A 12,971-nucleotide genomic window follows, 5' to 3' on the forward strand; every position below is an offset into this window, starting at 1 on the left:
AGACTTGCACTAGACAAATTGATTCTCCAGTTCTTTGTCAATAACTTTGTCAACTTCTTTGTTTTTGTCCTTATTAATTTTAAATTCAGCCAATTCACCAAATTCTTTTAGTTTTTCTATTAATACATCAATACCTCCTAAAGCAGGGGTGTCAAGCTGGTGGCCCGCAGGCCGGATGCATCATGTGCAGGCCACACCCACCCTGGCTTCACAAAGGCAAAAAATATCACGATATGTGACATCACGTGATGTGATCAAGTTTGAAACCCATGTCCTAAAGAGTTCTCCAAAATTAAAACTAAATCATCAACAAATGCCCTTAGTTTATACGAATCCTTTTTTAACTTTCATTCTAGCAATTCTCTCATCATATCTTATGTTTCTATTCAAAAATAACAATGGAAAAAGCGGGGATCCCTGCCTTCTTTAATTGTAATTCTATCCTGATGCCTTAGAAATTGTTCCAAAACAGATAAGAGCAGAACTGTCATATAGATTGTTTCATTCTCTATGTTTAGTATAAACAGTGGAATGATAAATTAAAATAAAATAATAATCTACAATTTATAAGTCACCTCAAGCAAAATGTTTTTGATTCTTACATAGATTAAAATTAAAATAAAAATAAAACATCATTGACATAACCATTAGAAGATGATATTTTAAATACCTTATTTGGGAGTTTGCAAATAATTTACAAAATATATTTTTCCAGCAATGTTGATGTTCTACTTTTTATTTTGTATGTTTGAAATATTAATACTTACCATATAATAATCAATGCTTACTGAAAAATATATTAAATTCAGTGAGGCTTGCTCTCAAGTATGTTGGCACAAGAGGCAAATTTTAATGATATACTCACAAACTGGTGGGAAAATAATGAAATATAGTACATGCTGCTAATTGTTAGCATGAAAAGTCTTCGTATTTTTGGTAACATCATATTTGTTCGAGGTCATTTTCTGACCCATCATCAGGGCCTTTTGTAAAGAATCCTGTCTTCTCATTTGGTGGCCAAAATATTTGAGTTTCAGGACATGACAGAGAATTTCAATATAAAGAAAGGCACAAGAGAAGGATGCCCATTGTCCCCTCTACTATTTATATTGACATCGGAAGTGTTAAATAGAAACATCAGACAAGATATAGAAATAAAATATATGGAAATAAAAAAAGAAAAATACAAACTACAGGTGTTTGCAGATGATCTGATATTTATTTTAGAAGAACCAGAAGAAACTGGACCCAAATTAATAAAGAAAATAGAAGAATATGTGAAGTTGCAGGATTAAAAATAAATAAAGAGAAAACTAAAATACTAGTTAAAAATCTCACAGATGAACAGAAAAAAAATTGATGAAGAAGACAGATAATAGGGACAGCTGAAAAATTAATTTTAAAAATCTATAGCTATCTACTGAGCATTAAAATGGAAGAACAACAAATAAAGGAAACAATGATAATATGGGCTAAAATTTTTGGTTATACTATAGAGTTAGATAAATGGCAGATATTATAGGATAGGAACTATAAACTAACAAAATCTATATAAAATGTTTTGTAGATGGCACGTTCCACCAGCAAGATAGGCAAAGATGTTTAAGAACAAGTCCACTAAATGCTGGAAGTGTAATCAGATACCGATTCATATTATCATATGTGGTGGATATACCCAAAGGCAAAAAAAATATTGGTAAAAAATGCATACATGGTTAGAAAAAAATGGTAAAATAACATATAGATTTAAAACCAGAAATATTTTTGTTGGTATCTTACCAGAAAAATACAACAAAGGGAATACATATTTAATTTTACATGTGTTAACAGCGGCTAGAATTGTGTTTGCACAGCAGAGGAAAAATGAAGAGATCCCTACAGATGAAAGTGTAATAAAAAAAATTAGAATGTGCAGAAATGGATAGATTAACACTTAAAATTAAGCAGAAGGAACAAACAGAATACTTTTCAACATGGGATTTGTTTTACCAATGGTTAACTAACAGAAACAAAAGTTAGAAATTTAAAAGCCTAAGAGAATGATTAATTATATAAGAAAGGTTTCCTAAAATGGAGAAGCAAATACTATTATGTGATTATTAATGTTATGAACATCATCATTATGTAATCAACTGTACCCAGAGAACACACTGTTTATGTAGACATTGAATTTTTTATGTTTAATTTTAAAAAAATCCCCAAAAAATTGAGCTTCAGTATCTGTCCTTCTAAAAAAGAATCAGGGTTGATTTCCATTAGGATTGGGTTTTTATCAAAATTGTAGTCCAAGGGACTCTCAAGAGTCTTCCTCAACACCACCAATCGAAAGCATCAATTCCTTGGTGCTCAGCTTTCCTTACAATCCGACTCTCACAACTATACATTACTACTGAGAAAACCATAGCTCTGACTATACAGACCTTTGTCGGCAAGGTGATTCTTTGCTTTTTAATATGCTGTCTAGGTTTGCCATAAATTAAGGAGACACTAATCAAACTATAACAAGATTAGTAAATTATGTATTTCCTATTTTATGTAAAATATTTACATTCTGTTGGAAGATGGCTTACACATTGTATTCAAATTTCCTCTGATAGTACTTCCACAGCCAAATTCTCAAGGTAATAGTACGGTGTTCCTTTTAAAAAGGAACCAAAACCAGTTCATAGTATAAACATGCAAGCAGCTGCCTACAATTAATGAGATACAGTAAACAATATAAAATTGGAGTGATACATGTATGTTTGGATACTGGCACCAGTTTCATCCTTCTCATGAAGTAAATAGCCATGGAAAGATATCACATGCTATATATAAATTCTGCTGCTTCTTCCACAATTTACATAATTAGATTAAGCAACTATAAATTCAATCTTAATTTGAGAATAAGCACTTCCTGGGTCAGATGACTGCAATGATATTTCAGCAATCTATCCCGATGCCCATATGACTTCCTCTGGCTTTGTGCTTGAGATTTTAAGTAGGGCTTTATGGATCACTTCAGCTCTCCTCCGAAATATGCTACCAATTGTTGAACTAATTAATTCAATCCAGTGCTGCCATCACTTCTTTTCAGATTACAAAAGGATTTTTTTAGGCAACTTTAATGTGGATGTGACTCTCCTTAAACAAGTATACTGTATCTACATGAATTATCACTGCTGTCTCACTTTTCCTCATTACCTTCTGAGTAAAAATAGCTGAAACAGAAAATGGGAAAAATTCATCACTGGTCATGATCCAAGAGACACTTGCAAAAATCATAGCGGGGAGAAACTTATGCATCCACACACAGAAATAATCACCATACAAGTAGTATGCAGATTGTATGAAACAGGCTACAGAATAAATGGTTTAGGTGTAATTTCCCTTTCTCACATTAAACTACATAGACAAAGAGCTAACTGTTCTAAAAGTAAAATATTGTTTATTTGTATTTTCTTAAAATGGAACACTAAAGAACCATAAGATACAGTAAAAATTCTACATATAAATAATGCTAGAAACTCCTATAACCATGGGCAAATGTAACATAAATTCAATTTGATTATTTTTTGTTTATTAAAAATAATGTTTATGCCTAAATTTTTATCCTGCTATCTAAATTCTTTCCCAGCACTGCATACTTTGAGCCCATCTCTGAGGCTATTAACAAGCAAAACCATATTAAATAAAAGATAGTGAATGTGCATTTTTCTCTGTTCATGTGTATGTGAGAAAGAGTGCCAAAATGCCAGTAATTCCTACCCTTTGTATCCACCTTAGCAACTAGTATATGAGGCCTCTTTTCTAAGCTATAAAATTGTAAATCTTTCTACTGAGCTATATTTCTTATGTAATTAATAAATCCTTACAGCCTATCACCTTATATATCATTGCAAAATGCTGGATTCGATTCATAAACTTCTCCATAGCTTAGCACCTGGCTGTCTTCAATACAGCCTAGGACTCTACATTAATTCCATCCTCTCTCTCCAATGCATACATCTCCAGTCCCTCCTCCTTTCGCAAGATCCAGGGAAAGCAAGAACATCTTGTTCCTCAGCAATGGCTTCTAACCAATAATCTGGAGGACGCCATCCTCCTGTCCTTAGAAGAGCCTTAAAACGGAACTATTTACAAGAAAAATTACTTAACAACTGGCTTCAGTACTTATCTTATTACTATTATTTCTGAATATATGCACTTATTAAAGATTTTGAGAATTTTAAGGATTATTTCTAGAATATATTGTTTGTATTTCTGTAATACAACATTAACCCTGTCTCAAGGCAAAGCAACCCATTGCAGCAAATATGGTAGTAGAGAAATAAAGAACACAAATAACGTCACTCTCTCCTAATATACAGGGCTACACAGTGCTGGGGCTAATCTAGAGAAAGTAAATACCTGGAAAGGTATGTGGCTATCACTATCTGATGGGAATTAATAAGTACTTTCCATATGTAACATTATTTCAAGGCCCATTTGAATATAAATGAAAATACTAACAAAAATTTACATACTTCATTTGAAGTAAACATTTTTTTCACAATAGTATTCAATATTAATATGAAATACGATAAAATAAAACTTAATATTCAAAAAGTAAACATCCACTACATTAAAAAGTCACAATGACAACAAATCAGAGCTGAAAATTCTGAGTTATTGATTCTTCTGCCACTATAAAGATGAACAAATTCTGTAGATTCATTTTATCCATCTTCCACTTCCCTTCTAGCATACCTTGATCATAGAACTTTTCATTACAAACTCATAGTGCCCCAAATTTCCTTCCTTTCATCAGCATATAATTCCTTAAATTAGTAATCAGTACACAAAAAACTAACAATGTTCCCATTTAATTAACAATGGACATTCCCAAATGTAACGTATTTCCAGAATTCTGGAGGATCCTGGTTTGTATTGCAGAATTCCTGAAGTTTACCTACTTACAAGCCTTAATCTTATACCAGGATACAAATTATTTCCAAATTTAATAATAAAATGGTAATCATGCATAATATCAGGCCACCTCAATGGAACTCCCAATGGAACTCCAATTTTATGGAATATCTTCTAGAGGTACAGCTGAGAAACAAGTTAAAACAGTTTGGATCCACAGAATAAATTATTTTAGTTTTAAGAAGCTACAGCTGGTCTATCATGATCCCTGATGGGCAGCCAAACTCCACTATGTGTAACTTCACACCCTTCCCACATGAGCTACCTTGGTTATCAGTTGGTTTCAGGTTATCATCTATAAGGCCTAGGGTGCTGCTAATTAAGGAACCATAGCCTCCTACAGTATCTTTCCATCATGTTCATTCTTACAGGGTGGCTTAAATCTCACCAAGTAAGTGATACAACCTAACAAACCTAGGAAGTAGCTCTTCTCTGTCGCTAGATCTGCTCTTTGGAACAGGGAAGAAATGTGTGGGGAAAAATATTTTAAACCTATCCCCAACACAACCACTACCAGGTTGCAGTTAGGTGATTGAGATTGAACCATTGGGGAGGGAGTTGTAGAAATGTAATAGTTTATTCCCTCAGCTAATTGCTAATTTCTATAATAGTTTTTTTTTAATGTGTGAAGATAGCCAGAGGCATTTTGGAATTGGGCAGTATAGAAATTTAGCAAGTAAATAAATGTATTGTGATAGGTTATAAAATAAAATAAACAAATGAATAAAGTTATAATATAAAAGCAGAATTCAAAACCTCATAGTTAAATAGGAATGAAAACAAATAAGCATTTTTGACCCCATTTTAGAATCAGTCAATTAGGAAACCAAATGATTGGGTAAATTCCACAACAGATAGTCAACAAGTGAGAAAGCTCTGTGTTTTGGATAAGTTTCTCACAGAAAATAAAACCAGAAAGTGACAGGTAATGCCATTTATAGCATGAAGGCATTATTATCTGTTTTATTTATCTATTCCCTTTAGAAAATAATACATACAAACACAAACATGTGTGTTAGTATATCTCCATATTCAAACTGGAGGATATAAACAACAAATATTACTAATATTCAGAATATTACAAGATCATTGTGGCTTAAATAATTACTATACCTATTCACTCAAATTGCCAGAAACACTCCTCTAATCTAGTCTATGAGGTTGCTTTCTCCTAAGGCTGCTTTCTTTTTTCCTGCTTCAAGTCAGTTTATTTAGGATTTCTTGCATGGATGATCTTTTCTGAATTGCAGGCCTCTTTCAGTTTAAAAAAATCTAAGTTTAAACGACATATCCTGAAGGCTGGGAAAACCTTTAAGCTTCTATATTTAAGTTCCATTATCCTCTGTTATAATTAATTTTCATCGCATTTGAAAAACAAGGTACATTTTGACACAAAATCTACTTAGTAGAAGTTACTATTCAAACATGGGAGGGAGGGAGGGGGGAAGAGAGAGAGAGAGGAAGGAAGGAAGGAAGGAAGGAAGGAAGGAAGGAAGGAAGGAAGGAAGAAAGAAAGAAAGAAAGAAAGAAAGAAAGAAAGAAAGAAAGAAAGAAAGAAAGAAAGAAAGAAAGAAAGAAAGAAAGAAAGACTGCTGCCTGGTGGTGGCATGCCTAAGGATGAAGTAGGGATTCTGAAAAGCTATTAAAATGTATTTCATCCACTGAAGAATTGCTCTCTATTTCTCTAATACTATAAAAAGTTCCCAGTGTTGCGTGATTTGCTGCCCACTAGTGTCCTAAAACACAGGCTTGCAAGTAGACAGCACAATGGCTCAATCTCATGATGTATCTGGGGAAATCCATCAAAAGGACTAAACCTGATGCATCTTAAAAGAATATTTTTGCTATTAGGCCACCACTTGATGCATACAGGAATTATTTATCTGAAATGCATCTGCCTTCTTAATCAGTGCAAACATTATCTCTCTCCTTTGTTAGCAATCATTGCCAGAAAGAAAATATGGGCAACACAGATTTTTAAAAAAAGATTTTCCCTACAATCAAACCACTGATTTCATATTACACTTAATGCCTATGTAATGTGAAGCTTCTAGTCAAATTAGTACAATATATTAATTCCCCAACTCTATTCAAATTATGATTCAGTCCTGTACACGTGCATGTGTGCATTATGAGATGTTGCAACATCTTCAAATGCTTCCTTTTTACTTGACAGGAAATTAATTTCTTTTTATCATTGATATTTCAACTCTCCGTTAAAAGTAGCACTCAGGATGGCTAATACTACAGATAAATTTATAAACTGACTAATTTGTTTTGCTAATACGAATATTAAAAACAGTTATATTTTAAAAATACATAATTTATAATGTATGTTAAAAACACAGGCATCTAAATGTTTTAATATTTTAGAGCCTCACCAGGATATAGCCAGAGGGTCTCCTTGTTCAGAAGCCCTGCTTCTATGCTTTCTATTAAACACGTTTCCAATATTGAGAGGAATGATAACTAAGCACAGTTAAATTCAACATCTATCCCACCAAAATTAATAATTTTAATATTTATTTTTTAAAACCATGTGTTCTTTGCAGTGTGACTTTTATGTCCTCATAAAATGTACAGTGCTAACCACTACTTCTCCCGTTTAATTCTTTTCCCATGATTCCAGTGTTTTAATCTATTAATAAAATAGAAATATTCTAGTTTGTAAAAGATGGATAAGTGCATGCATTATACATTCCAAGAAAAATCTTTTAATAGGCATCTATTTTTAGCATTACCTCTAGTTTATTGGCCGCAACTTAGTTTTTATTGATTTTTTTTGACTGCATTAATATCAACAAACATTATGCAACACAAGCACTAGAAAGAAAGAAAAATAACAGATCGGCATGCATATTCATTATATATCAAATACTTATTTTTTTAAAAAATAAAAATAAAACTCTAGTAGCCCTACATTAAATTACAAACTGTTTAAATAATTCAAGGTCAATTTTAAATCTAATGTTTCATCTATATATTGCAGGCTCAATATAAATAAAAACCACAAATTTTATTTTTTATCATAACTCGTATTAAAAATTCTTCAATACAATGCAGCAAAAACTCAGAACTTCATATCAAAGTAATTAACATAACTGGTCTGAAAATGTATACCTCTCTTCTGACAAAAACAGAAGAATCACATTTACAATTGATGGCATTTTATCTATGTTTTAAAAATTAAAAGGGAATTAATTTTGTAATAATAATTATCAACTGTGCCCAAAATATTAAAAGAATTATCAATAAAACTGATACACTGTATTTCATACAATCAGCACATTCATCTATATCACAAAAGACTAGGTCACTAGGCCAAAGCACAATTATGTTTCTAAATCGGGACCATTGATGTATTTTAAAAATGAATTTAGATAAGATACAAATCATTACAAATAAAATGGGAATTTTACATGCTATTCTTATTTTATCTCGTTGTCTACAGAAGAACAGAAACAAATATATTTGTGACAGAATATTCTTGTTCCAAACAGAAAACCTCTAAGAGATGGTATCTAACACAATGCTAAAGAACTGGGCAATTATGCAATTGTTACAGAATAATCTATTTTTATAAAAAGCCAGGCAAATAATATATTTATTTCTGAGCTCATATTTATTTAACTGTTTTAAAAGCATTAATCACTGTGGTTGAGCATTTATAACAGAGAAGTGACAACTCTTCATAAAATTTCATTTTTATCAAAACATTCTTATTAATAGATTTATGTGACAATATTTTAGGGGGGTCACATATTTTGTTTAAGGAACATATACATACATACATACATACATACATACATACATACATACATACACATACACACACACACACACACACACACACACACACATATGTATTACTCTCAAGCAATTAATTTTTTTCCTATGTATAATAAAATGCAAAAAAATGTCTCAAATGTTTCTATTAATGCTAAAAAAATGAATTACCTTAGAAACACTTAGCACTTTCTGATGAAGAAAATGGTTATATTAATGAAGGGCATAATTTCTATTAAATTTACATTTCCAAATTTTCATTATTTACATTCATAAGTGAACGTATAACATCTCCCAATATGATGACTTATTCATCAAGGAACTAAAAAGCTAAATAGCTCATCTGCTTTGGTTTACTGAGTAAAGAAATGAATATTCCCATTGCTAGTGATTATAAGTATAAAGACTAAAACTGTCAATAAGTCACTATTTCTCTGATGTGGGCTTCCATTGTGGCATTTTAACAAGAATGTATTGTATGAAGCTGGGGATTTAGATGTTTTTTCTTGTTTAATTTGGTTATATAATTTAAAGAAATTATTTACATTCTCTGATAATGCTACTTTATGCTTAAGGTAATAATGTCAGTTAAAAATAGACTTTCATGGCCTCTCCCCCCACTCCACCAAAAAAAAAAAAACCAGGAAATCTGTATGCTAAAAGGTGTCTTCCTGCAGAGGTCGCAGGGAACTATTTCTGGTAGCAAAAAAAAATCATCCTTAAATGATAAAACTTGTTGCAATTAGGCTATGACAATTTCTGAAGTTAATCATTTTGCACTATGAAGCTATACCTGGGAGCATTCTAACTATATCTTCATTTTATTCCATATTGCTAAATTTTCTTTTTCTGTCAACATATATATATTTTTCTAGGCTATGGCTAAGCAGACTTGAAGGCACCTCATACAACATTCATTTCTCACCCTGTTTGGAGCTTCAATTATTTGTATCTCTCTGCACACCCCCACCCATGCTTCACTCCTCATTCAGCCTATCAATATTGTTCTGTTTCTGCCTGCTTTCCTATTTTGAAATTACAATATATTTATATTTTAATTGTCAGCATATTAATGACACCTTGAAGAGATGTGTCCTTCCAAATTTGAAAAACCAGAATGCCATTTAACAGCAGCATTCAAGCTGGGATTGTTCTCCATTTCACCTCCAAGCTGTCTTTAATATCAGGTTTGAAAAAACTGGGGTAATTTTTTGTTCAAAAGTAGTATGATACACCAATTTAATTGAATTAAGGTATTCAACATTACTACCTTTAAGTAGACATTTTAAAAATGCATGAATTCTGAAAAGGGAGACAGAAAAATATTGAGAAGAAATATTGCATTTACAAAAATATTGAACAGACATTATTACACCTTTTCACTTCTATAACTCTCAAATTGGTTGAAAGAGCACCCCAGCCCCTATCAGGTGATGTAACGGTTATTAGTGCATATTTCTATATAAATGAGAGATGAGTATATGAAAAATGTCATTGCCATTAGAGATTGATATAATTCCTGAACTATAATATTAACTAAAAAGTAATGAGGGTCTTCAAGATTAAAAATAAATAAATGGTAAATGCACCAGCTTTTTTCTTTCTCAACCTTTGAGAAGCCCAATGTCCGTCCTGCAGATATACACACTGTAGGTTATAATCCTGTATTGTTACAAGAGGAAGAGGAAAGGACGCAGGCTTCTCCATTTCATCAAGCATACTTCGGTACTAAAAGAGACAGTCATGGCATACAGGTTACAATCTGCCCCTTTGCTAAGTAAGCTAATTTCGATTATTAGAGAGCAATTTTGTCTTCGTCGTGCCGGAGCTGGTCACAAGGCTCGAAGAGAAACGAGAAGCGATTCGCGCCAATCTCTCCGCAACTCCCCGCCCTTCGCCCACCAGCCCCCGAAGTCCGCCCGACCCGCCGGCTCACCATTCAAGATGCTCTGGAACAAGAGGGCGGCCAGCCTCCACATGCCCTGCGCCTTGCTCGCCTCCCAGCCACGTCTGGGCTCCGCTCGCCGCCCGCTTCTGCTCCCGCAAGGCTCCCGCAGTCAGCCAAGAGGGGACCAGCCCTGCTCCTGCCTCGGTGCCCTTCCAGCCAACGCGCTGCCCCCGCCTCGCCTTCAGCGTCTCTTCGCCGCGGACTCTGCCTTTTTTCTCTGGCGCGGAGATGAAGCTCGGGGCGAAAGGGAGGCGGCCGCGGGCACCTCAGGTGGGTCCTCCTTCCTTGCCCAGGTAGAGGCTGGCAGGTTGGCAGGAGCAGGTCCACAGGTGAAGCCGCCCTCCAGCGCAGGCAGAGGACCGTCCCTGGTCATATCCGGCCCTTTCTCTGCGGCAAGCAGGCAGGCAGGCAGCTCCCCGCGCACCACCCTTCAGCCACCGCAGCCAGGCAGCAGGCGCATCTTTCCTCTCCAACCGCCTTAATCACATTGATCTCTCTGCTAACCTTCCCTGCTTGGCGGAGAGCATTAACCCTCTCGCAAGCCTCCTCCGCCAGACGCAGCCCTCGCTCCGTTCTTCAGGCAGGAGGAGAGGGAGGGGGAGAGAGAGAGACCTAGCCGGCCAGAGCAATTGCTGGAGCTGCACAGACCTCCCCTGCATGCCAAGTCATCTCCCCACTTCAAATACATTTTCATTTTTAAATATAATGTGTTGACAAGGTGATGACAACTGTGGAAGGGCATCATACATTGCACGGATAAGTTTACCAAATTAAGGTACATTTCTCAAATCAATTATATATACATATACATACATACATACATACATACATACATACATACATACATATAGATATGTGTGCATATGTGTATATGTATATATGTATATGTGTGTATATATAGATAGATATATATATATATATATATTAATAATGACCGGTTGCAAAGGCTTCAGTCCAATTTTGATCGTCTATTCTATTAATATGCAAGGAAGATGATTAAAAGTGGACAACACAACACTTTTAGGCTTGTTCCATTGGAAAAATGCCTGCTCTAGTTTTTTGTATTTCCCCAATGGATTCTACCTAAGTGGGATTCTATAAAGGTAAAAAGAATAGAAATACCCACATTTGTGTCCACTGTGACACACATACACACACTTATACAGCACCACCCTTTGCCGGTTTACAAGATGGCTACCATGACAACATCCAGACTGGCCTATTAAAATGAAAACCGAATAGAGGAGGATATTTAAAGCCTCTTTTTAAAGGCCTTCAGTGTAGTTCCCTAAAATATTAAAGAAAAACAGCATGCCTAGGCATTTGTAGTTGTATCTACAGATTGGAATTACTCCAAAAATGGATTCTTACAGCCCATACTTGAAGTGTATATTACAGTAATGCAAAATTCCAATCCAATTCTCTGGTCTTTATTTCATGTGCAGATCTGTAAATTCAAAATGACTGATAGTCAAACTTACTTTCTTCCCTAAAATTGTTATATTTAATTAACTTCAACTGACCAGAAAAAAAGAGTGGGATTGCTTCTAGTGTATAGCTATAATTAGTTTACAATATCAGCTTTCTTAACAGAAATCTGTAATTTCAAGTTGAGTCCTGAAACATGTAGAAAATATTCTCTCTGCAATCAAAAGCAGCTAATTTATTGAGATCTAAAATCCCTCTTGTAGCTAATATATACAATTTTGAAGAAGATTCACATTGGCAAGTAAATGCACATAGCAGGAAAAACAAAAACCTGAATTTGTAGGTCATTACAAGAAACCAATAATGAGTGGGCAAAGCTTAAAAAACCAAAAGATTTTCAAACTTTAAAATACATGTATCACTCTAAAAAAACCCCAAACGTTTTATGCTTACATAAATTGCTCTTTTTTTAAAAAAAACCAAATGAATAATCCTCATAACCATAATTTTATGAAGATGTGTTTCCTAAATAATAAGAAATATATTTCTTATAGAAAGAAAAGGTATAAGAAAACATTCCCATCCAGAACTTTTGCCATACTTTTAATCTGGCATCTGGTCAGGAAAAAATGTGACTACAGATTCTAGTTTAAGTAAGTAACCATACTGGCTGACAGCCAAAGGGAAAAAAAATAATGGATTTAGGAGGACAAAATACATTTTAAAGCTATCAGCTGCATCAAATAAGAGAAACATTTGATCACAGTGGGATAGAAACATAAATATACAAAATTCTCAACAAAATATTCAGCCTTATCATGGACTGAATAATTGAATATATCATTGAATAATATTTAGTTAT

General features: G+C 33.9%; 1 protein-coding gene across 1 annotated transcript in view; it reads right to left on the minus strand.

The window, feature by feature from the left end:
* The window catches only part of LOC148130483 (cell adhesion molecule DSCAM-like), a 92,337-nt gene extending 81,090 nt beyond the window's left edge, over positions 1-11,247 (minus strand). Inside the window, exon 1 of the mRNA XM_087966788.1 lies at positions 10,670-11,247. Coding sequence (XP_087822914.1) covers positions 10,670-10,712 — 43 coding nt within the window. The 5' untranslated portion in view covers positions 10,713-11,247. The remainder of the gene's footprint in view (positions 1-10,669) is intronic.
* Between the last annotated feature and the right edge of the window lie 1,724 nt (positions 11,248-12,971).

The sequence above is a fragment of the Notechis scutatus genome, chromosome 5, assembly GCF_049901735.1.
Source record: "Notechis scutatus isolate UNSWTSFEM ecotype Mainland chromosome 5, rNotScu1.2, whole genome shotgun sequence".
NCBI classification, from domain to species: domain Eukaryota; kingdom Metazoa; phylum Chordata; class Lepidosauria; order Squamata; family Elapidae; genus Notechis; species Notechis scutatus.